Genomic DNA, 25,970 nt, shown 5'->3' on the forward strand with positions numbered 1-25,970 from the left:
GAAAAATGACTCGGCACACTTTTGGAAAATGTGTATCTTGCATTGCTTTTATTTGTGCAAGCAGGATCTAGTTACAGTGCAAACGGGACATGTTCACTAAAACAAATAGAGCTGCAAAACAAACACGGAGCAGCATCGTATGCCCCCCCCCCCCCCCCCCCCCCACTCTCGCCATCACCGCGGCTGCGTGTGCTAGCGTGCGTATTGAAAGACTAGGCGACATTGAGCTATGCATGTAGAATTTACCCTTAGCTCTTCACACAAATGCCCTTCCCTCTATCTGGCATGGTTGGTGATGAGGAGACTACAAGTGCAGAAAAAAAAATTTCACACTCGGAAACTTCCTGTAAAAAGTACATGTGTGGCCAGTTGAGACAAAGGCAACAGACAGGTCATTGGCTTAAAGCAAAGACGTGTGGTGCACATTCTTAAATGACCATCACACGTATGTGTTTGTAACGTATTTGAGGAACAGGATCCTTATCTCTGCAAAGTCTAGGCAGTTCGAACCCTAATAGAATGGATTCACACACAGGCGTGGTTACGTTAGAGCTGCTTAATTGGGTTAGGAAACTATATTTCTGACTAAAACAGAGAGAGAGCAAGCAAACTGCTTGGCCTTATATACCTAAATTTAGCACCGCAATTCTACTTTACATTTTGTGTTTCGACAAACGCCAGATTTAAAACAGCAGTTGCCTAGAGTGCCTGAAAAAGTAGTTGTGTAGTTTCTTTCACATGCAAGAACTAGCGGGGTATGGCAATGAAAACTTTACACAAGACCGTATCAGCAACACACAGCAGAAAAGATCAATCTGTTCAGACCTTTTTGCATGATTTGGCATTCAAAATCTCCCACACTTCTTTTCACATTCAGCAGTACCACGGTTCCCCTCGCCGAATGCCACAAAATTTTTTCAAAAGGTAAGACAGAGAGAGTAAGAGCAAAAAGATAGATGGGCTGCTTGTAAACAGCAGAAATGAGGATTTAGACGAGTAGCACAGCATTTCAAGCAAAAGTGCATTGTAAGCAACAAGCTGAGCTCCATAAGTGTTCCGGTGCAGAGCTGTTGGCATAAAATTATGCAAGAAAAAGGGCAATATAAATAAGTATCAAACAAGGCGTGCAACATTTGTGACATGAGAAAAGACATATGTAAGAGCAACTTCCCTCCCGTTGCTTCAGAGAGCAAGCATCAGGCTAATCAAAGACATTTAAGCTACCTTCAATAAAGTCTACTTAGAACTGTCTTTCGGTATTGAATACACACTCACATTCAAGCTGAAATTTCATCAAAATCTCAGCACATAATGTAGAGGCCAGACTGCAAATTCGTTTATTGATGCCAGATCAATTATATTTGGCCAACAACATGACTAAAAATTGGCAACCATGAATGAAGCAAAGTGCATTCTCATTGCCTTTGTAAAGTGAGAAATATGTGGAACTAGGTTAACAAGAAGCACTTGATCTCTCAGAATGCCCTACGTAATAAAATGAAAAACACTAAAGCAGCAGATGGCTCTTCAAGAACAACTACTAACAAACAACAAAATAACAACCCTGCAAACTTTCTTTGCACTTCGTACGTTGACTACAGCACAAAACCACAAGATACTTCTACTGCATGGGCACTTTTTACCATAATTCAAACGGGTGTGCAAACTTTGATGATTTCCATTCCAGGGTGTACTCATTTTAGAGGCAAAATGTAGGTCCGGTGATGCGTCTCAGATTATGCCTTCATGAGAAGCTAAACTTTGCACTATGTAGCCCCAGGAGTTGCTTCAACGAAAACATCAATCAAAAAAGAAGAGAAGGCTTGAAGCTTGAAGTTTATGGTGCACCGACATCTAAAATCAACCTGTTTTACAGTGATGCCGTTAAGGGGAGTTCCAAAACGTTGTTGGTGCGGCGGCGGTGCGAGACAGCAGGGCCAGTATTGAATGTCAGCCGCAGAATAGCCAACATCACGACCTCTGTTTGAGCCCTGAAGCAGCAGCTTGACCAAGGCGTCTCTGGGAACGTTAGCTGCATGCTAGCATTCATGATGAACTATCATTAATAACAGCCAGCCATGCAGTGGCCGTATGAAGCGGCCGTGTGACCAGACTGTTGAAATACAGTTGGATGCAGGAGTCTGTGTAGCTGGCAAGTAATACAGAAAAAGGATGTTGGTGATTGTGAAGATTATTGAAGAACTAAGCTCGGATATAGCGAGATGTTTGGAAAGGTTCTGGTACAGCAAAGAAATTGCATCAGCTATCGTGAAGTGTTTGCAAAGTCTTAGGTAGATTTCAGGCAGTGGAAGAACAGACCCCTAGAAATTCCAAAGGGTACAAGAACTACCTTGTACAGCTTCATTATCTTTGATGCATGAGCTACTAAGGATTGATACATCCATGAGCATTAACTTTTTTTGTCCTCTTAGCTACCAAGGCTCAATACGGGGGAAGAAAGATCAAGCTAGAACTAAGGATCTTCATAACTACAAGGTTAGTGGCACTCTTCAACAACCCCAAAAACGTAACTTACAGAGATTGCCATATCCACTCTCACGTGACCCAACAGCCTCTGCAATAAAGGCCTTCCCTGAAGTGGTGACAGCATCGTCAGTACACTCAACAGCAGTGCAGCATGAAAATATCGTATTTGCAATATTTTACCACGCCCCCAATTGTAATGTGCAGTTATATTACCGTCCAAATATATGAAAGAAAAATTAACTTGGTGCCAACTCTACCGTGCACATCAAGTAACAACACTTGAGTCAACACGTAACGTGTTGAAACAACCTTATGGAACACACAAAGGCACCCAGACTTCCACACAGCTGAATCTTAGCGGCTAGTCGCTATCGGAGTCTGACCGACACCTCCTTCTTGCTGCCCATCTTCAGTTCCATCTTATGCATTAGAAATGCCACACATACAGCAAACTGGAAAATGGCGACCGCAAACCAAGGCATAAAAAAATGTCCGTTCGATGGCACTGAGGCTAGCTACCTTGCATTGAGCTTTCTATTTTAGTAAGAATCGGTTTCGTTTTTGATATTGAGTAGAATTAGCTACGATTGTAACATGCATGCAAATTTGACTGCACTTTTTTGCTCAAAAAAAGGTGCACGTTTGAATCGTGCAAATGTGGTAAACCCAGTCCCGAAATGTGCCTGCATGAATGTTTCTCTCTTCACATCCACCTCCGTTGCTTCAAGACAACCAGCTCATGCTGCAAGTCACATGTGCCCAAAAGTGAGAGTTACAAAGTACTCAATGCTGACCAAGCAGCTGGCTGCATTACTAAAATCAAGCCGTGAACAGACCACACCGGTAAGTGAATTCAATTATCTACCAAATTGAAATGCGCATTATGTGGAGGGGTAGCCAATTTTGTAACCAGCGACTTGGTCCACTAGCTTCTACAGACCACAGCACCACATTACTGAACAAAGTTGAGAAAAAAAGGCTTTCAACAAAAAAAAAAAAAAAGAAAAGCAAAGAAATCACATTTCTATTGTGCTCTTTTCTACAGCTAAACTGTCATTTTGAAAGACTGTCTTTTCTGCTGGCCGGTGATGGTGTAGATCTTGCTACGGTGGCTACTTCTTGGCAGCAACTACCTTGGAACAAATTTCCGATGTGAAGTCGGAACACGTGGCGTTGCCCCCCAAATCAGCGGTGAGATACTGTGGCAAAAGAGAGAACGAAAGGCTATGAAAAGTCAGAAACAGCTGTTTTCACAAAGGGTGTTATGGCTTCAAAATACAATTGACTGGGATAAATAGGTGCAGACGATTGTAATTATGCAGCTTTATGAGCAATCAAAACAACACCTCCACATAAGTGATGCCATTAATGGACTTCTCAAAGGTAATCTCCTATTCATAAAGCCTACTTATATGGCATGCTATATGTAAAGGCTTTATTTTTGTCAGTCTAAACCTGCTTCATTTCAATTAATTAAAAAAACAAACAAGCATTATACAGCCTTTTTAAGAAGCTGCATTCAGTAAAACATTGTAACATATAGAGAGAAAGAATCAATGTAAAAGAATGGTTTGCAGCACCACAAAAAGTACATAAAGGTACTGGATCACGAAGAAACAGTTACTGAAAGAGTCACAAAAAGCATTCTATTGCAGCAATTTTAAAGTCAAATAATAAACTTTTGCTATTTTATGTTAGTGCTAGCCAACCTTACTACCCTGTATATCACAAAATACCTATGTTTATGAAGTGACCCCACATCCCAACTTTGATGACTTTTGAGATATCATAAGCAGATACAATTTTAATGCATGAGCAGCGATAAGAGAGTTAATGCTGACACATTAGAAATATAAAAGGAGAACAAAGTTATCTCATATTTTCAGCTCAGTGCAGAACTTGCAAGACCAATCAGTATTCACTTTGATGCTAAACTCATCTGCTGGTGCTTTATTCAACTTCGCAACTGAATTTGGGAGGCACCAAGCTCTGCAGAAGCCACATGTATGACCCAATTCTTAGGTATGTCTTGTTGCATGTGAGATAAATAAGCATAAAATATCACTGATAATACAGCAGTGTGACATGATCTCAAGAGGGCATGTATGTTGTATGTGGTAAAAAGGGTCAGCACTTGGGATGTGCCATAAGTACACTTTACTGACTGTTGGCATAATTCACTGGGGCTGTGGTGGCACCAGAAAGTTTCAGCATAGTGCAGGCATATCAGCGAAGATGCATACTTCACAATGAAACCTGTACAAGTTTCTTTTGCATTCATGCTACTCTGGGAAGGCTCGCAATTTATCGCTTTGAGCAAAATCCTGTTTCCTAACACTTCATTCGACTTCTGATAATTCAAACGACAATGATAAAAACACAGGATATGTATACCTAACTGGTGGTCAACAGTAGTTGAACAAAGGGTGTTTCTTTCTTCGACCCTATTCATCACTTTCAAATCTCCCCAGTCCATTGAATCTTTGTCTTGTTCGTGATTAGATTAAACCACCACAAGTTGACTGCACAGCATAGTTTAACATGTCATGATACTAGCTCGAACTCTGCTTGGGAATTGTGCCCACAGGAACTTTGTTTGGGCTAGTGCCCTAAGGAGCCCTCGAATGGGCGTACAAATGCCAAATCTTTTCGCCGTTGCGGCCTTCTAGGTGTTTTTAACAGTTGAGGGCCGCTTAGAATCTTTAAAATGTCCAGGCTTTCATCATTGCTTTAGCGACGCAACACAGATTGTTCACCAGACAGGCCAGTCATAACAGATGTTACTTTGCTTCCACCAAGTGTGGCTCATTGGTCTAAATCCCACCTTTCCTTCCCGGATTGTGTCGAAGCAGGCAGTCTCAATGACGTCAGCAAAGTTTGTGAGCTTCATGTGGCGCAGCATCATGACAGCGCTGAGCAGAAGAGCAGTTGGGTTTGCTTTGTTCTGGCCAGCAATGTCTGGCGCTGTCCCGTGGACCTGCAAACCATCAAGAAGCACATGTTGCTTGAGCGACATTGAAAGCAACCTATTTTTTCTCACTCAATTTAGTTCAAATGTTGCCAAAACTCAGTAGCATTAAAGTACTAACACTAACTGATAACTGAATTAGAATGCCTCTTGTGAAAGTGCATTGAACAAGCATGGCCACTTCCTTTTTTTAAGACTTTCGTATCCTAAATAATGATACTGACACTGTGTTTATTTGCTGACAACTTACTTATTTATATCTGTGTGGTAAGTTACTTCTATAGGGGTGAAAATAGGGACCATGTTATTAGAATGGAATAGGAATATCGGCTAAATGTAAGTTCTGCATGATTAATTGATTACTAAATCTACGAAAAGAGGAGGAAGGGGGTAAAATTTGCCGATTCATAATCTAATGTACATCGCAGCACAGTAGAACCACTAATTTCATCACAAAAATATATGGACTACGTTTAGAATGAGCTTCACAAAAAGAGCATTGTTTCAGCAAGTTTGTCCCCAAATGCTTCAAGGTTGACTAAAAGAGTAATTGCAGCACTTAAAGATGTCATTTCTCAGCATTTTGAGACAAATGAAGCTAGTCTTTAGATGTAGGCCTGCCTAAATGGATCATACATACTTATTTTTCACACATTTCCCAGACTAAAGGACATTCCAAGGAGTGATTATGTACACTCAACAGTCACTTCAATGAAAGGAACTGCAGACCAAAAGGGCTGGACACATGACATGCTTGTTCAGGAGTGAGGATCAAAATCTGTTCATTGTTTATCTAGAAATGGGTAGCATGCAATCATATTAATTAGTAATTGTAACATTGTCTTCATCAATTTTGGTCAAGGCAAGGCATGATTTGGTAAAAAGCATCAGCAAGAGATGTTGAGGGAGCTGTTCTTACATGATGCTGCCTCTGAACACAATACTTGCAGTACATTGCAGACATTATAAAATGTTATATTTGAAGAACTCCAGCAACGTCCCCATGATGAAGATGGAAAAAAAAAAAAAAAGTCTACTCCATACTTGAGTACACATTACTTGATGTTCCATCTTACACTGATAAACTGCCTGTTCATTACATTAGGAATGTGGTTTTATTTTTTATGTGAGCTACGCAAACAGCAAAAGGGAAGTATATTACCAATGAATGAACTGAATGGTTAGATAAGTTCAATATCCCAAAGCAACATACAGGTGATGAGGGGTGCTGCAATGGAGGGCACACCGAGTGAACTTTAACCACCTGGTGTTCTTTGATATGCACCATGCACCCAAAGCATGGCAGACGAGAATTTTTTTGCATTTTACCCTGATCACAACGCAGCCATGGCACCTGGGAATCAAACCCATGGCCTCATGCTCTCAGCAGAAAAATGACAGTGCCAATGAAATGCTGGCATTCGGGCAGCGAGTTTCACAGGGTCTCAATCATGTGACTCCACATTTTGACCCTTTTAGATACGGTGCACATGAAGATACACATTTACTCTAAGCTGTGTGCCGCGGAGTCTACACAACATGCTTGAAAAGGATAATGAAATTTTGATGTAATTGCCACAAGTTTGTTGCTATAATGAAGGACGAATATCTGTGGTGAGGGAGCTGTTGTCCTTCACCACAATGCCACACCGGTGTTCCCACACGAATGATAAGCCTCATTCAGCATTTCGGGGTGCAATGTTTGACCACACGACCAGCAGCTCAGTACCATGTTAGACTGTCATCTTTTCCTCTACACAAAACAGTAGTTGCCCAGGATAGCTGATGTTGGCTGCTGATGGGACCATGATTGGTGCAGTAGTTTAGGGAACAAGTGGCAACATCGTTCAAAGGGGGCATGCAAAAGCTTGTTCAGAAGTATAAGAAATGCTAAATACTTGTAGCGACTATTTGGAAATGTAACAAAGTAATCTAGGGCTTGCCAATACAAAATTATGTCTTATTCCTACCCTTGAGTTGTTGAACCACCCTTGCAATAATAATCTGAACCACATGCGGTCGCTAATCCTGGTCTAACACTGCGCAAAATGTGAGTGCATCTACATAGGAGACTTTTGCAAGAGAGAATGAAGAGTGGCACTTTAGAACACAAACCTCTTTGTTGCCATTTTCAATGAATATAGTAGAGTACTGCCTGGTCCATAGTTAGGGCTAACATGCAAGTACATGACACAAGCTAATTTCCCTGCATAGCCAGCCTGCAAACCTTCTGCTGTGGAGCAGAAGAATTGCAGTAATGTTGCTGGCTATTTTCTGCATGCTCGCACAATGCATCAACAGTGCTTCCACAGGCCACCACAGTTGGAACACCTCCAAAGTGTCCAGTGTGTGCTCAAATGTTCTCTTTAATGGTGAACCATACATTACATATATTCTACAAGCAATGAAATTAGGGATGCCTGATTGATTCAATAACCTTCTGATTATTCAATTAATGCTTTACATGTGATTAAACAGGCTAATGTAATGAGCAAAATGAGCAAGCACTGATGCCCCATTTCGCTTGCTCAACAGCAAGAAAGAAAACGACAGATTCAGCTTCATTGCCCCAACTAAGATGCCGCCTGTGGGTTTCTCAGTACAGAAGTCACAGCCATTCATGGAAACAGCTATACTTTGAGCCAGCAGAGAAAATATTCATGTGGGCACCTCTTGCTGGTAGGACTGACTACCACTGAGTAAAAGAACTCTCCACCAGAACAGAATGTTAGCAATCTTCTTTGCCTCTGCGACTGCATCCGAGTGAGCTGGATATGTCCATTCAGGCAAAGTGTCTCTTGACATGCAACTGACAATTCAAATAATGTTTTTTTCCAGTTTACACACATAAAACGCCAGTCGCATTGATTTCTTGTAGCTCTCTTGCCTAAATCCACTCATGCTGAAAATTGAACATTTCCAATTAATCTTACCAAAATTTTTAGTCGATGTAGTGTGTAGACTGTGCGCGAAGGAGAGAGCCACCACGGCTCACATCCTTTGGGACTGCAGCATAAATCCGCGAGAAGCCAGCGAGAAGACAAATATCCCGCCGCAGCTAGAGGCTGCAACGAGGAGCTATGACAAAGAGACACAACTCAAGGCCGTCCAGCAGGTCTCGGCAGCTCTAGAGAGGCAGCGACCGCGCGAAACCGAGGAGAAGGGGGGCAGCACCCCCAGGAAGGGTGCGGCGGCCCTCTCGAACCCGTGGAAGTAGCGAGGAACCAAGACCTCGAGGAGCACAATGCACGAGACTGACGTAGTGGCCGCATCGCGGTAAAAGCTTGTCCTCCCCGCGTGGAGTGAGCCTAACCGACTCTGCAGGCATCTTCACTACAGTTGTTCTCTCTCTCTCTCTCTTAGGCCTAAATGAAATCTGAACTGCTCACATGCCTAACAAAAAATGCTTACCGATTCAAAAATAGCTCCATCATAGCCAATGTTCCCACTTGGTGTCACTCCAAGTCCTCCAACAAGACCAGCACACAAATCACTGCAATAGAGAGAGTACTATGTCTGTAGTCAAATATTTTATGTCTTTATTACATGCGGCAGCTTGCAGGGCCAAGGCAGGTGGCTCTCTCTGTGCGATGAAAAGGCTGGGGCCCGCACATGGCAACACTTACCTTAGGATGTCTCCATAAAGGTTAGGCATAACAAGAACATCAAACTTAGATGGATCCTGAACCATCTGTAAGGGTTTGGAACATGAAAATGTGAGCTTAATCAGTATATGCCTGCATTTGGTCCTTACATGAGTAACACTTGCATAAAGTAACAAAAACAAGTGACATCAAAACTATGATGGTCGTAAATATAAAGTATAGTTGAATCTCTTTAATTCAAACTCACTTAATTTGAATTTCCAGTTTATTCAAACTAATACTGCGGCTTTTTTCAAAATGATGTGTATTTTGATGTGCGAAAACGCCCAGTAATTCGAACATGTAAGCACTTGCGACAGTTGATCTGAACATATCATTCTGCCGAATATGCTCTCCGCAGTGCGAACTTACGCAGCAGTGCCTCCGACCCACAGTGTGGCTGTGTGCTGGCTGCTGCTCCAGCCTCCCAATGCAAGAACCATATTTTGGCGTGTAAATATAACTCACACCAAAGATTCAAATAATTTAACAATATTTATATGGGAATTTCGCCTTGAGGCACGACTTCACAGCAGCGATAATTTTGCCTACAAGCATGACTTCCTGTCAGTGCAGTATGTGCTGCCATGAAGCTACACTTTCGGAACTTGTCACTCATGTTACTTGGGAATTCCTCCATTCAATTAGGTTTTGTTTAATTCAAACTCTGTTTAATTCGAACAAATTATTGGGCCCCTTCGAGCTCGAATTATTGAGGTTATGAAACTTCAGGATTTTCGTGAGAAAGCTCAAATTCTTAAAAACGCGTCTAAACTGAAGGGCTCCAGACAACGTACTATCTATCAGAAGAAAGCTATGGAAGGCAACCAGAACTTACCGCAACAGCGGCTCCTCCACGCTCATAGTATACGACCACGTGCTTATTGACGTGCGCTACAACTGGGACGCGCAGACTAACACGATTGTGCAGTCTCATAATCACGATACCAGGGCATTTCCTACAGCTATTGCTTCTAATGCTTGATGACCCCCATCTGACTTCCCCGATAATCTCTGCATTTTAAATATTAATGTCAGAAGTTTAGTCAACAAGTTTTCCGATTTCTTGTCATTAACTTTGTCCTACTTCCCCCATATCATTGGAGTCACGGAAACGTGGCTTCATAGTGAAATTTGTAATGCCAAAGTATTGCTACCAGCCTTTAATGTTATAAGAACTGATAAAACAGAAGGTAGAGGCGGCGACGTTGCCTTATATTTACACTCTGACTGCAAATTTCCTGTGCTTGATGCTCCTTCTCAAACTGAGTCGGTTTGTTGTAAAGTTAATTTTGAGTCATTGACTTTTGTTGTTGGTTTCTTTTACCATCCACTTAACTTGATCACAGGCCCTTTGGTTTCCTTGAATGCATTCATCCAAGAAATGGCACCTCATTTGCCAAATCTAATATGCATGGGTGATTTCAATGTTCCCGATATACACTGGCTGTCATTATCTCGGATAGGCCATGATTCCCAACTATACAGAGAAACAGTGAAACAGAAACAGTTCCGGCTTAAAGTAAATAGTGATGCCACAAGAGGCACGGCGATTTTAGATCTTGTGTTTTTCAGCCCCAGGGTCTGTGATTATAGTTACAAATGTGCTGTCGTTGATGGCATTTCAGATCATAAAGTGGTCTTTACATCCATTTCCTGCCCTGTACCAGAAGCCTGTTATACTTGTTCTACTTTCTGCGATATGAACCATGCAGAGGATGTTGGTATAACTGACACATTTAGCGCTTCCTTTAGCCAGTTTGAAGCGATTAGTCTTTTTGACAATGTCGACACTTTAACGTAATTTTTTAGTGATCTCTCTACATTTTGCGTCATGTGTTTTGTACTGTTAAAAACAAAAAAGACGAATTCAGAGCTGCCTCGGATTACACGGCAAATTTTGGACCTGTCATGACGACTTGGACATTTGCAGCGTACTAAACGTACTGGTGATTCATTGCTCTTAAGGAGGAACTTTGAAGCAAAACTAATGTTGCTCGTGATTTTACTTCTAGTTAACACTTACAGGCTTGCTTAGAAATAATCCATGCAAATTTTGGAGCTTTGTTCTGCCAAAAGAATCTACTACTGATACTTTTGAAATAAATGACACAGTTACAAGTGATACTTCTATGATGGCAAATGCATTTAATAGTTACTTTAAATCTCTTTTTACACTTGATAACTGTTGTTCCTCCTTTTATAGGCCAGACGCATAGTTCTATTAACAACATTGTTGCTTCGAACCAGGGTGTGCTTAAAACTGGATCTAAAAAAAATATCTGGATCTTTAAAACTGGATCTGAAAAAGAAACATAGTCCTGACAATATATAGACAATGCATTCCTCTTTATATACTCTTTATGGACTAGTCAATATTTAACTGTTATTTTTTCAGAAATCTCTCTCGATGCCTGTTGTCCATTTTGCCTGGAAAATAGCTAAAATTCTTCCACTATTCAAATCTGGGAATAAGCAGTCCTTACTAAACTACAGACCCATCTCTATCACATCTCATTCTTGTAAAATACTTGAACACATAATTTACAAACATATCACTGAACTTCTAGAGTCGAATAATGTTTTATCTGATGCTCAACATGGTTTTCGAAGCAGATTTAGGGCCACAACCCAGCTTCACTCATGATCTCATACAGGCCCTTAGTGTAGGAGATCAAATTGACACAATAATTATTAAGTTTTCAAAAGCTTTCAATGCTATCAACACTGTGTTACACTCGAAATTGTTGAAAAAGCGCACTGTTATTCTTAACAACCAAGCATTAGTTAACTGGATTTCTTATTTTTTATCCAATCGGTCTCAGTATGTACTCTTTAGGTCTTCTCAATCCTCTACTTGCAGTTTAACATTGGCGTGCCTCAAGGGTCAATATTAGGTCCGCTTCTGTTTTTGATTTACACAAGTGATCTACCAAGTAATATTCCTGTTAAATTCCGAATGCACGCAGATGATTGTGTTTTGTACCATACGATTAAAACTCTTCATGATCACATTATCCTTAATGATTCATTTGCATCATTTCAATCATGGTGTGAGACTTGGTATATGCAAATCAAGTTCTGAAAAACTGTATCTAGGCCATTCACCGATTGCTTTTTCCCCTCTCCGTTTACCTATTTGTATAATGGCTGCCCTCTAGGAGATGTTTCACGGTGTAAATATCTAGGCCTTCTATTCACTCAGATTTTTCTTGGTCGCATCACATAGAACTCACGTGCGCTTAGAAGGTTAGGCTACTTGCTGCGCACATTACGTTCAGCCCCACTTAGCACATGACTCCTCACTTATAAAACACTGGTTCATCCAACACTGGAGTATGGCTCCATTGTATGGAACCCATACAAGATATCTGACATCAACAAAATTGAATCTGTCCAGAAGAAAGCTGCACGCTTCATTTATTGTCGCTTTGACACGTATTTTTCACCCAGTTCCCATCTTCTTAGTCTTCAACTTACCAGCCTCTCTTCTCGTCGTCACATTGAATCCTTGAAGTTTCTTTATACTCTAATTAAATCCCCACGAGTTTCCTGACTTAGCAAATACAACGCACCCACTAGACCCACAGCCACCAGACATCACCATGAGTTGAATATGTCAACTTTTCACCATCACACTGATGCGTTTAAATAGTTTTTTTGCCCATTCTATAGAATTTTGGAATGCTCTGCCTGGTTAGGCAAATCTTTACCACTCCCTGAATTTCTATTGTATATTACTAATCATTGATGCTCAATGCTATTTTTATGTTTTTTCCATGTATTGCATTTCCCCACTCCTGCAATAACCCTTTAGGGCTGTAGTATGTTGAAATAAATGAGATGAAATAAGTACAGCCTGTTCAATATGCATGTCAAGTGCAGCATGGCTTCGGAAGTGAAAAAGGAGACTCATCACGTCACCAAAAGTGGAGGTGGCCATACAATGACTGTGTCGCCAAAAGCTGCCAAACTGACCCTTCCGATTGCTCACTTCTTTTCAAAATGAAGGGGAGCATACTCTCCCCATTTGTCCCATCACGTGCTGAATGGCCTTGGCCATTCAGCACGTGATGGGACAAATGCACGATCATAGCAGCACGATCATAGTGTATGTACGTGTCAATGGTGTCTGGTACCAGGAAACTGCCACAACAGGTTTAGACGACATCACGAGTCTCCTTTTTCAGGTCTCAAGCTGTACTGCACATGGCCACATTGAAAGGTAACGTAATTAATTATTTGTTGTGCTATCGGGAAAATTCAGGCTCCATAGCGTAATTACTGGATTGATAGCTATCCAATAAAGCAATAAAAACAAGGCAAGAATTTTCTGTCAGTTCTCCTTTAAATATAGGAGATTTAGTACAACAGCTGCTAAGCATAGCACAATTAGATCAGTGGCAGTAATTTTGTTTGAAAGGTACAAAGCCAACAGACACAACTTTCAAAGCATGAGACTTACATTGAGGCACAGTGTGTCCAGGTACATCTCATTGTACTTAATGGAAGGGTTCCTCTCAGCTGCTTCTCGACAGCAGTGTAGGAAAAGGCCATCAGACATCCGCCTGTGTAGTACAGAGGGATGAAGGAAAGGAATAAAGGAGCTTATAATAAGTTCCCCAACCTTCGGCAAATGCTACATCTTGTGTTCCTGCAACCTATGTACTAATCTTAACCGATATTGCATGACAGTCAAAAAAATAAAACTCATTGCTGAAAGAAGCAAGGAAATGTGCTCTATGTTTCCTTGCAGCTGAGTTAGTTACAAAACGCACAAACCTGCTCACAAATGAAAATTTATATTGCTTGAAAATTGAAACATTGCTTGATAAAAGCAAGATTTATTTTTTAGCCTTTCCCTTAATGAACTTGCAAATAATTTTACATGCCCAAACATAGCTATGAATGTTGGTTAAAAGAAAGAAAGAAAGAAAGAAAGATGGGCTTTTTCTCTATCCCTTACAAAGCCAGAAAATGCAACAGCACTGGCATCCCCAGCAGGGCATTCCTGTTAAGCAGCCAACTCCATCAATAGTCCTTGCTTCCTGTATGTCTTCAAATGTAACCTTACACATGACAAAGAAACTTAAACATAGATAAAAACTTGAGTTTTGATGAAAGAAGAGGCTGAGTTCCGAAATGTGAGGTTACCTTAGTGAAATAGTCCTTACTCAAATTTTCATTTGTGTTAATATTCCTCATGTCAATTTATCCCTTGCCCATTAAAATATCTGCCAAAAGTTTATGTTTAAATGTCACACATCTAATATATTAATAACATGTGATGTGTACATGGCTATAATGGTAATAATGGAAAGCATGAGTGATGCTCATATTGTACAATGATACTAATGTGCCTCTTCACATCTGTAATGGCGTGCAACATCCAAAGTGCTTTTGTCGTAGCAGCAAGTACCAGTAATGTCTAAATTAAATTCTAGGTACAGCCATTTTGTACTGCTGCAAAGAAGTAAAGAAAATGTGTTTAATATTTATTTCTATTATGGTAAGATATGTAAATCTCCAATCTATGACATTCACTTTTTTGGCATACTTATACACAATCTTAGCTTAGTTTTGGTCTATAAGCTGAGCCACCAATCCAGGCTGCAATACGAATATACCTGCTCATTTTTGTGCATGGTGAAATAATTTAACTCATGCTTTAAGCTCCTTAATCAGCCAGAAGCTCATAAATAGGCACATGCTGCATACTGATGCACTCCCTTCTACATCTACCACCATAAGCTAGAGTGGAGAACTATTATAAATATGCAGTGGCTACAGCATTTTTTTTTAAGTGTACAGGGCCGCATTGACAGACACTACAAAGCAAAGAAGTGCTTACATGATGTTGGCCTTGTGTACAGCAGTAACCATAGTCCGGTTATTTGCTTTGGCATACTCAAACGCATAGTTGGCAATGTTTCTTGACGCAGGCTCTGTGATCAGCTTGATGCTCTGCACCACTCCTGGTACAATCTGCACCACATCAAGGCAAAGCTCAGAGTAAGTAAAGATCTCTGAATAAAATGGGTTTTGGGAGGTAGTCAGGATCAGCTTGACTGTCCCTCCCTTGCTGTGCCGCTAAATGAAGGCTCTCGAACAGCAACGTCAGTAAACCTCTAGACATTTCTATGTCCATCAGGCTTGCTACACACCAGCAGTGCACTACGGCAGAAATTGTGAAACAAATCGGTGATGTTCAGTGGGCACATGATGCAATCACACTCTTCTGGGTATGTGTCTGCTGTGTGGTTAGACAGAGAAGCACTAATAAAGTAGAGCTTTTCATCGCCCATTAATTCATTTATTTGAATACCCACGGTGCCTGTGTGACATTACAAAAAGGGTGGGTGGGGGGGATAACAGACAATAAAAAAAAAAACATATATACAACATATAAGAGGACACACATGTCAATCAAACAACAGTAAACTGAATATGGTAAACATGTAATACATAAAACATTGTACACAGATGTCAAACTGTAAAACAAGAAACAAGGATGCACAAGTAAACAGAGTTATAAGGATGTAAAAATGTCTCACTCGAGGTGCTACAAATGACATCGTGTGGCAGTCTATTCCATTCAGGGATTGTTTTTTAGAAGAAAGACATTCAAAAAACATCAGTTCTAGATTGCCGTTATATTACTTTATGGATGTGATCAACAAACGCAAAAATATGTGGTTTGAGCAGGTAATTATCATGGTCTATGCCAGCCCTAGAGTAGAAAAGTTTTTGAAAGAACTTTGAACAAAGATATTTTTCTTCATTCCTGGAGGGTTTCTAAGCCAAGATGATGCTCAGTCGTAATCACACACCTATACTCATATCATAATTAGGAATATAAATTGCACAGCCCAATTTTTAATGCATCCTAATTTGTCTATATCACTGACCAACCAGGAATTCTACACACAGCAACCATAGCAAAGTATGTTATTATTAATCGCATCAACATATATAAGCACCACAAAAAGAGGAGAAGGAGGCTAGCAATTGCTTCCTGAAATAAACAAGGCTGCCACTAAAATGCATGCAGTATAATGCAGAATTCCTGACACTGCTTAGAATTTTTCAGTGCACATACCATACAGAATTTCTGTATTGATTTCTGGAGACCAGGCATTCTATTCTACATCAGACAATTTAGAATAGCAAATGTGCATGAAGGCAGTGTCAATTATGGTATTGTCTGAAATTGTTGTTATGACATTATGACAGTTATACAATGCCTCTGAATTTTGACAATTACATACAGCCCTTTGCACTTTAAGGCACAGTGGGAACCTTTCTACCTACAGTGAAGCATTGTGCATGCATCTCGATTATATACTTGTGTTGAGATTCTGTGGCACTGGAGCATTCCAGCTGACAAAAACTGTTACTGAAGTCGTTGCAAATTATTCTCATTTTCATTCCCTGGCAAAGAAAGATCACAACGTTAGCATAACCATATACAAATTTTCTTTTCATCCTAACACATCAACAGTAAGGCCACTGTCACTATAATGCAAAAATCTGACTTCTGTACAGCCCAGCTAGCATGCAAAGTTGCCATCGACAGCGCCAAGTTCAAAACTTTGAGATATTCTTAGCTGCTGGGCTAGAGGTATATCAATTAAAGAAAAAGAAAGAACAAGACAAAGGAAGTTACTTTTGCTGAGAAGTCCTAAATAGTTAATGAGAAATTCTATCAATCAATCACTTCAAGACTGAGATCCCAGATTGATGGTGTTCATTAAAGCTGCTAATCAAGAAAGGTAGCATCTAAAAAAAAAAAAAAAAAGCAGGGAGGAGGGAAGCTTTGTTGCACCATGTGGGATCCCGTTAACATTACCATCTCCTCAATGTGTGAACACGACTATCGATATCTTCAAGCCACGAGTCATGCAATGCACTCCAACAAGTAAAATATCTCAGAAGCGACATGTTTTATAGCCACACATTCGGCTATGAAGGATGCCGCCACTGGGGTTCCAGATTAATCTTGACTGGCAATAATTCTCTGAAATGTACTCCTAAATCTAAGTAGTACAGAAACGTCCCTGCCTTCCCCTCCTGCCCACTGCCATGGCTATAAACCAATCCCATCCCCTTATGCACAGAACAGAATGAACAGAATGCCATATGAATGCCTTATGAACAGAATGCCATAAACACTGTGCCACATAGGCTGTCTGTTCAGCTGAGAATCAAAACGTGTTACACTCAACTGAGAAACTATTAATCTAAATTGTAGAGTTTAACTTCCCAAAACTTCACAGTGGATTATGATGGACGGCATAGAGGAGGGCTCCAGATATGTTTTCAACCACCTGGTGCTCGTTAACATGCACCCGAAGTGTGGTAGACAAGCGTTTATGCATCCCGCCTGCATCAGAAGGCGGCTGCCTCTACAGGATCAAACCTGCAACCTCTCGCTCAGCAGCAGGATGCCATATCCACCGAGTCATCGCAGTAAGTCGACTGCAAAGCTCTTCCACACTGCCTGTGAACATTAGGAAATGTAAATTACAGAATCCCTGTACACAACAAGAAATTCTACAACAGCATGTGCACATTCTGCCGTGTGTCTCATGCATGAGCCAACCTCTTTGACTGTTCCAATCATGCTACTTTGTGGAGGTGCGTGAGACTACATGCGCATATGCAGGTATGACATCACTTGTCGCACTTAACTAATTTCCAGCTTTGTTATTTTGTTATGGAATAGTAAACAAAAATTGTGCATCATTGCTTTCTACAACACCACCTGAAAAAGAAAGAGGACAAGAAGTGTTGAGGCCACTCGCCTCGTGCTCGATGCCACTGTACTCTCCCTCGGTGTTTTCACGGATCGTCACAACATCCACATCCTTGTAGGGTGTCTCGAAGCCCTCGAGTGAACGGCACGGTCTCACATTTGCATAGAGACTGAACGCCCTGCGAAACAGAGGGTGAACATTGCATAAGACTTAAACTGTGATACTTATCGTACAATAAGTAGCAGCAACAAATAGTAAAATGAAGACTGCCCTGTGAATGGCAACAGCTGTGTGAATGACAAGAACAAACTGTAGGCACAACATGTGGCCGGAAAGATTCAGTCCTTTTGGTAAAGTTATATCAAAGCTCAGTGTCACTGGTTGTGTATTCATGGCACAACTAGTGAAAGCTTCACCACACTTAGGTTATATAGTGCAACAACTGTATTTGATGAGGAGTTAGGTCATGGATAAAATATTTTTTAAAATCTTTATTCTAAAAGTTATGGTGCTAAAAACTTGTACACATGTAACTGTGTATGCTTACTTCAAATAGGAGGTTTTTTTGTTTACCTCATTTGGTTCTAATATTATGCATGCTTCTTTTATTTAATTTTATGGAACAGATTGCAGAAAGCCAGACCTTTAGAATTTTTAAAGGGGTCCTGGATCATCCCTTGAGCTTGGAGAAAAAACACAGTCCATGGGTAGTGTACACAGCTGTGAAAATCTCAGTAAAATTTTGCAGTCATGCAAAGTGCATGGGACTCACCAGCTAAGCTCAAAGCCACCTTTCTTTCTCAAGCATTCTCTTTTCAAACAGCGCTTTCCTCTCACCTGTTTTGAAGTCGCTGGTGCCTTGCATATGTCGCCATATGCAAGATTCCCATAGACAGCTGCAATTGGACAATAGCTGGCATTAATCAAGAAGGGTGTCCGAATCCGTGTGCTTCTACATACTGTTACTGGGTATACTTACTGGTGCAGTTTATAAATGGGCTTGTTAAGTTCGACAACCTTCGATTGCATCTCTTTATATTTATTTATATGTAGACGGGCATAGGCAGACTTTGCAGAAATGTTTCCATGTGTGTGTAGGCCCGAGAACTAGGCACGCTATCGGCTAGCACGGTAGGTCGTTTAAGAGGTGGTGGTGGGCTTCGCCAGGCCAATGGTCATTGACCACATGTGCAGGATATTTCGAATTGACAAACGCGACAGACGAGTGCCAACAAATGCTTCCCTTGCCGGTCGTCACCGTTGTCACCCCCACAGTGTCAGGGAAGCTGGGCAAAGGATAAAAAGGTGTGTGCCGGCAGCGCTCCTTGTGAGGCTAATGGGAAGATGGGAGTCGCGTGTTTGACGCGGTCTATGTCAGAGTTGGCTGCCACCTATTTTCAAGCAATTACATGGCATATTCTCCAGTGTGCAGCTTGATCGAGTACATGTGCCGGGCAACAAGTGGATTCAGAAATAGAGGAGACATGTTTTTTCTGGATTCTGTTGGTGTACTTTACTGTTGCTGTGTCTTTTGCTGGTTTGTTTATTTTGGTAATTTAAGGAATGGCAAGAGGAAAAGGTGAAAGAGCAAAAGGAAACAATATGAGTGGCCAAAAGAAATCTTTTGGGCTGATTAGAGCTAACCATTGGTTCGTGACAGTTGTGTGCTTGTAAAACCACTTGTGATTGGTAGAGTACCTTCTCTGGCCCTATGCTGCTGAGGGGCATAGGATTCTTGTCGGAATCAAATTGCTTTTAAAATGGGAAGTTCGATTTTTGTTTGGGGGGGAGAGTGATGAGAGAGCTAGAGTCGATGATACCGCAAGCTGTTGTGGAAATGTATATATGTAAATAAGCCTGTACATATGGAGGAGTTGTTGTGAGCCTCGTTTGCAATATGTAGCCTGACAACGAATGGAGAATTGAGGGACAGGAGCCCAGGTAAACAATGGTGCCATAGGTGAAGATGGCCAAGCAACAACCCTTCTCAACATCCACATCAATGAGGTTGAAGTGAAAATTTGCATTTTCAAGTTCAGTAAGAATTATGACTAGCGTAATCATATACGCAGATGCCGACTATCGTATGTATGCTCATGCCCAGCCGTTGCGCCCTGCAAGGAAATTTAACTTTGGCCATACTGCTTTTTGGTTTAGTAGCCGTTGGGTCTAGCTAATATCGATTAGTTTTGAACACTCAACTAGCCTTGAACCACACGAAACTAAAGTTCGAACCACACACATGGTTGCCATAGAGCACTCAATCCTGGCCGCTCCTGGCAAGGCAATGTTGGTAGACATTGCTTCATATCGATATGTTGACAGCACTTCAAAATGTGCAATTTAGATGTATCTAGTGGTCAAGCTGGTGCAGGACAAAGGTGGTTCGCATGACCACTGCTGGGGTGCATAAGGGCGAGCGTGCACTCCAGCCTATGCACATAGCAAATGTTGCGTGCTATGGTTAGCCAGTATGGTTGCATGTAGTGTAACAGGGCGTAGATGCCACGTAGTGTAAATGCCACTGCGGCCGTGGAGTGCCGCGATGAGTCCGCACGCTGAGCTTGCTGAGGACAACAGTACGCTCCGAGTGGTCTCTGTGGTGACGTGGATTCATGACAAGCTGGTCAGAGCGCCAACAGCCGACTGGAACAGGTCATCTGCTTCCCAAGTTGCACACCTTTGAGGTGTGTCACCATCATGTTAGAAGCTCGTTACGTTAGAAATTCTTTCAAGGTGAGTCTGCAGCGTGGTATCTATCGCTTAGCAGATGTGGGCACTGCCGACCTACTTGCATGAGCAAACATAAAGTCAATGTTTGTTTTGACCCTTGAAAATTTGGTGATTGCCCTAGAGATAAGTGCAAAAGTAACTGTGTTACTCCTGCCATTCAGTGTAAGTAAACATAGCCGCACCTAGCTATCTAGTACACCGTAGCACAGCAAAGGGATGAGACACCGTAAACTCAACCGTAAGTTGAAGGATAGCCTCTGAGTTTGGTGCGTCGTAGATGCCAAAATTGGAAGTAGTGGCGTCTACATAAATATTCTAAATAAAATTTGAACTGTGTGCCATGGTGGCATTCAGTGAGTGGAGCCTTGTGGGCGTGCCCTGCTCTGCCAAGCCTTCGCAGTGCATGGCATTGAAGAAGGAATGGGAGCCCCGCAAAGGGGATCAAAGGCGATCTCTGATTGCCAGTAACCCTGCTTCTACTGAACACAATGAAGTACTTTTTGCTGCAAAGTATTTCTGAAGTAATCTACTTTAACTTCAAATGCATTTCTCAGCTTCGATAAAAAGTGTTCCAGGGCCCCTTTAAACAGGGTATCAATGACATCTTTGTAATTCAAGAAATCCAATTAGACTAAACCTTATTGTTCTGTCTACCTTATAATGAGAGTTAAAGAGATTTTGAAGTTGACACAAGAAAAGCGTTGTTCTGAAACTCTTCCAGAAGATTAGATAAAGAAAACTCACATAGAATTAGAACCAAATGATATACGTAAATAAAAATAGAATTTACATTCAAATAAGCACACACACTTGAATAAATCAGCAAGTTTTCAGCATCATAACCTGAAGAATGAAAGCTTCTAAAAATTTCTGGTCTATGACACAAGCCCTTACTAAAGACAGCAGTTTACAGGAAGATGGTGACCTGTAGTTGAACAAGGAATGTTGGTGAGGCCAATGTTTTTGCAAGGGGATTTGTTGAAACCTTGGTTTCAGTAACATTCCTTGTTTAACTACTGTTCATCAAGTCCCTACTTGACCGCTTCAGGTGCTGCACACAATTGTGTACTCCAAGACAGTGCATCAGCAGCAAAAGCATTTATGAAAGTAATGTTATTTAAAATGTGTTGCATGCATCTTGAGCATTTTTGATTGGAATTGTGCTGCAAATTTGAATGACATGTGCAAAATGGTGTAGTAAAATTAGTGGAAAGGTAGACCATTGCATATTTTTGCTCGGTGAAAGTATATCTTTGTATGTAGTGGGTTCACTTCTTTCATTGTTTTTCACAATGTGTAGAATTTTCTAGTGATTGGATAGGTGCTTTTCAAGCCTGCTAGATATGAAATAAATGATGTTCTCATATCTGATGTTCCTGTAGTCGAGTTTTTTCTTCGAGTCCACATTATGTAAAAGTGACAAAACTCACTAAAGAATTGAGAGCTCTTAATATATTCTGCAGCTGTACGCTTTTTATGATTCTGAAGATGGCACTTGAAAGGGTTAAAATGTTTACTATATAGCAGCTTTAAAGGGACACCAAAGGACCTTACTAAATTATTTTATACTGGTCACAACTGGAGAAAATAAAGCCCATACGTTCCTTAACTTTTCACTGAAATCTTAGCACCTATATGTCAGTGTGACATCGTAGATTTCAAAGTGTTTCTTCGTACTCGGGCTGGGTTGGTTCTGGAGAAGGTTTTGAAACTTGCTGGGCTGAATTTTTTATTCCTTTAGCATACAATGTAACCCTTCTTTATGTATGTACAATTAGCCAGACTTTAGCAGCCACTGTTAAAATGTGACATAACAGTGAGCTGGCGCCCACTGATCATGATGCCCACCAATTCCCATACCCATAGATCATTTATTGCTCCATCTTTTCAGGCTTATCACGCCGCCTTTCCCAGTAAGAGTAGCCATTTTGCTATTGCAGAAGCGTAGTTTGCTAGCACAGCAAAACTTAATATATTAGTCTTTAGTGCCCCTTCAAGTACAAACTCCTCAAAAAAGCTGGCAATAGCCTTAACAATTTGGACAGAGCAAAAGCACAAATAATTTACAATTATTAGAAAGATCTGCATTAATTAGTTTAATTATAGGGTTTTACGTGCCAAGACCACGATATGATTATGAGGCATGCCGCAGTGCGGGAATCCAGAAATTTGGACCACCTGGAGGTTTTTAACATGCATTTAAATCTATGTACACGAGCGTTTTCACATTTTGCCCCTAAAAAGATCTGCGACATACACAGAATAGTAATTTTGGAGCACATAATTTCATCAAAACAAAATTAAAGGTTGTAAACAGACAGCACTTACTGCCTCAGTGCAAGGTTAAGAGAACGATGGCCCTTGCCGATGGGTGTCATCAGGGGACCTTTGAGGCCGATCTTGTTCTTGTTGACAGAGTCGATGGCCTTCTGTGGGATGCCAAACTTTCCATCTGGCCCTTTCACTGGTGTGACGTCTACTGTTTCCCACTGGATTGGCACCTGACAGCACAAGCAAATTATTACTCCTGTCAGACAGGTAATGGAGTGTCACTTCCAGGAACTGAGCTTTGCCTAGCCAAGTGTTAGCTTACTTTTAGAATATAATGCAGCATTGTGTCACTTGCACAGAACGTAATAGTGAGCAGCAAACTAAGTCAAATTTAACACTCACTGGTGTGCTTTCTCTTATTTTGCTGTTGTAGACAAGGCCTCTAAATTTTTTCTATCACAACTCCAACTAACGTGGATGAAAATGCGGGAATTATTTAGACGCACTTCTAACTGCGCGCACTTTGCTTCCGTAGCTTTCCCTGCATTGCCATAGAAAGTTGTCTGTAAGTATAGCTGCAATACACAAGTCATGCACTATTATGGTAGGCCACGGAAAAAGGCAAGTTTGTTCACCCCATAAACTATATGTGTGATTATGCCCCAGTAACTCTTATACCGGTGTCGCATGGTCCCTTTTGATAGCAACAGGGTCTGATTCGAATGGAGTGCTGCTGCACGAGTTCCCTGTAGTGCTGCCACTTTCAATCACGATCTTGCTCGATCAGGATCCCGACAATCACGATCTGTGCATCGCGATCGTAGGCTGACGACCATGTAGTTACGAGAGCTGCAGACGATCAGTAGACGATAACAGACTTACTGACAATGATAAACAAAATAACATGTTCTTGAGAAAAATGAGTTTCATATTACAACTTTTGCAGCATATTAGACAAATTTATTAAGTGCTTTGAAGCCACTAACGGCAGCTGGTACACTAGAGCTTACCCAAGCTCAATCTGGATCGTTGGACCGTGTAGCAGTAATAATTGTCAATCATGATAAAGAAATTCAATTCAGATCGGGCTTGACAGCGAACAAAAGTGGCCTTGTGACACTGGTATCAGTTGTGCCTCTGAGATGAGCCTTATGAATGTACCAATTCACTAACCTGGCAGCCGCTACTAAGCTCTGGCAGTTTCACAAGATTGATTGATTGACTCAAGACGATTAACATCCCATGGGTTATTAGCGATGTCATAATGGAGAGCTCCATGCTAACTTTGACTACGTGAGGTTCTTCAATCTGCACCCAAAGCATGGCACATAAGCGTTCTTGCAGTACATCAGCATATTTGCACTCTGCCCCCATAAGAATGCAGTTTCTGAAGCAGCAGGGATTAAAACCTACAACTGCCACAGTCAGCTAATTGGTTTCTCTAATAAAATCAGGACCAATAAGTGGGGAACAGTGGGGAGCAAGTCGGAAGCTAAGACAACCACTACAATATAAAAAGGGCAGCCAACCAAGAGATGGCGCTGCTTACTAAAGATTTTCGAGAGTGCTTTGAAAATCAGATCCTTAATAAGCAAAAGTTCAGTGACATTGGTAATTATGTAAGATAGTGAAAAATAAGCAAGGTACTGAAGATAGAAATATATATAATGTATACCATAATTTAATCCACTTGAGGTTGTCAGGCATTCAGAACGCCATAGGCAAGGTGAGAGATATCCACAGTCCTTAGTGCCCACATTTCTATCCAAACTGTACACGAGCTAAAATACGGCCTACAGCACTTAGCAACAAGCTTTCCATGCACTACATTTGCATCGTAACTTTTATCAAAGGGTACAACCTTCACTAACTCATGAGAAATAATGACTGCTGTCCCTGTCAATTTCAGTACAAGCATAAAGGCAGACAGCTCAGAGCAGGAAAGTATTACTTACACCAGCAGTTTTGAATATATCCTGCACAGCACTGGATATTTCTGGACCAATGCCATCGCCAGGAATCAGGGTCACCGTGCTAATATCAGTGGATGAGTGTCGCTTTGAGTTTGCCGCTCCCAAAGTACGTTGAAGCAAGGTCCTCTGCAATGTATAAAATATGCAATAATTGTGGGAATTTGAACACCGCTGCAGGTCTGTTCGATAACAACTTACAAAATGCCTTAAAGCTTCCTTCCACATGATGCGCTTTTTTAAAGACGAGCAGAGAAGTAAAAAAAAAGCATTTTTTCTTCTTTTTTTTAAAAGAAATGCGGCACTATTCGTAATAGCTTTTCGGTGCCACAGCAAACTACGATGCCACAAATAAATAGAACCAATTATGGAGGCGCAAACAATGCAAACAATTTTGCGTGTAAGAACAACTGGCCTAAAGACATAACCATACTCTTCATGTTTGCTAGTATAATGCGCTCTTTATTGGCACAACTGTTACGGCGAGGATGTTCGGGCGGAGCGCACGTTCGACGATTATCACCGCCAGCCGATACAACAATCGTCCTTGTTAGAGAGACAAAAACGCAAACGCCGAAGCACCGTTGCCTCGCCAGGTCACTTCAAGTTGGGAGAAGTAGTCAAGTTGGGAGCAGTAGTCAAGTGGCGAAGGTCGCCGACCTTGGGGCGGGGTTAAGTAGAAAAGACGGCAACTAAAACGACTGATGCTCGTAGCAGTCGATCACTCCGCGGATACATGATCGACATGGGTCGTGAAGCTTGCATTAAGCGATAGAGTGCGTTCCAGAAATGATGAGCAGGTGCAAGCGTTTCCGACTTTATCCGTTTCGCATAAACTTGTTCAGCGAGTAACAATTACGGAGAAAATCCACAGATAGTCACAAAGTCACTATAAGGTCAGCCGGCACGAAAGGAGGCAATGAGAGTTGCACGAGTTGAAGTAATTAAATTCGTTAAACTACATTCCTTGCAATCTAACGTTATACGTTGCAAGGAGAACGAGTGGATGCAACCAAAAGTTACTCACAGAGACATTTCTCAATACACCAGGCATCTTGCGCGGCGAAAGCTTGTGAACTGCAAGAGCACGAGTTAAAAAAGAAACTGGCTGTTCCCTTTTCGTTGCGCTTTTGCTTGGCTA

General features: G+C 41.3%; 1 protein-coding gene across 1 annotated transcript; it reads right to left on the bottom strand.

Moving 5' to 3' along the window:
- Positions 1–29: 29 nt before the first annotated feature.
- On the bottom strand, positions 30–25,966 carry Idh3a (isocitrate dehydrogenase [NAD] subunit alpha, mitochondrial). Its single transcript, XM_050188877.2, has 10 exons — positions 25,857–25,966; positions 24,815–24,958; positions 22,917–23,089; positions 17,904–18,033; positions 14,951–15,084; positions 13,565–13,667; positions 9,082–9,146; positions 8,867–8,948; positions 5,312–5,464; positions 30–3,686 (listed from the first exon to the last, which is right to left on the bottom strand). The coding sequence occupies exons 1-10, from the start codon at positions 25,881–25,883 to the stop codon at positions 3,600–3,602; spliced, it is 1,098 nt and encodes a 365-aa protein (XP_050044834.1). The 5' UTR covers positions 25,884–25,966; the 3' UTR covers positions 30–3,599.
- Positions 25,967–25,970: the final 4 nt, after the last annotated feature.

The sequence above is a fragment of the Dermacentor andersoni genome, chromosome 2, assembly GCF_023375885.2.
Source record: "Dermacentor andersoni chromosome 2, qqDerAnde1_hic_scaffold, whole genome shotgun sequence".
Classification (NCBI taxonomy): Eukaryota; Metazoa; Arthropoda; class Arachnida; order Ixodida; family Ixodidae; genus Dermacentor; species Dermacentor andersoni.

Excerpts from the sequence above, each read along its gene's own strand:
- Idh3a (XM_050188877.2), bottom strand. The coding sequence starts at position 25,883 with ATGCCTGGTGTATTGAGAAATGTCTCT. Across the intron at positions 24,959-25,856 it reads GTGTATTGAGAAATGTCTCT|AGGACCTTGCTTCAACGTAC; the intron begins GTGAGTAACTTT and ends TATACATTGCAG. Across the intron at positions 13,668-14,950 it reads GTACACAAGGCCAACATCAT|GCGGATGTCTGATGGCCTTT; the intron begins GTAAGCACTTCT and ends TGTACTACACAG.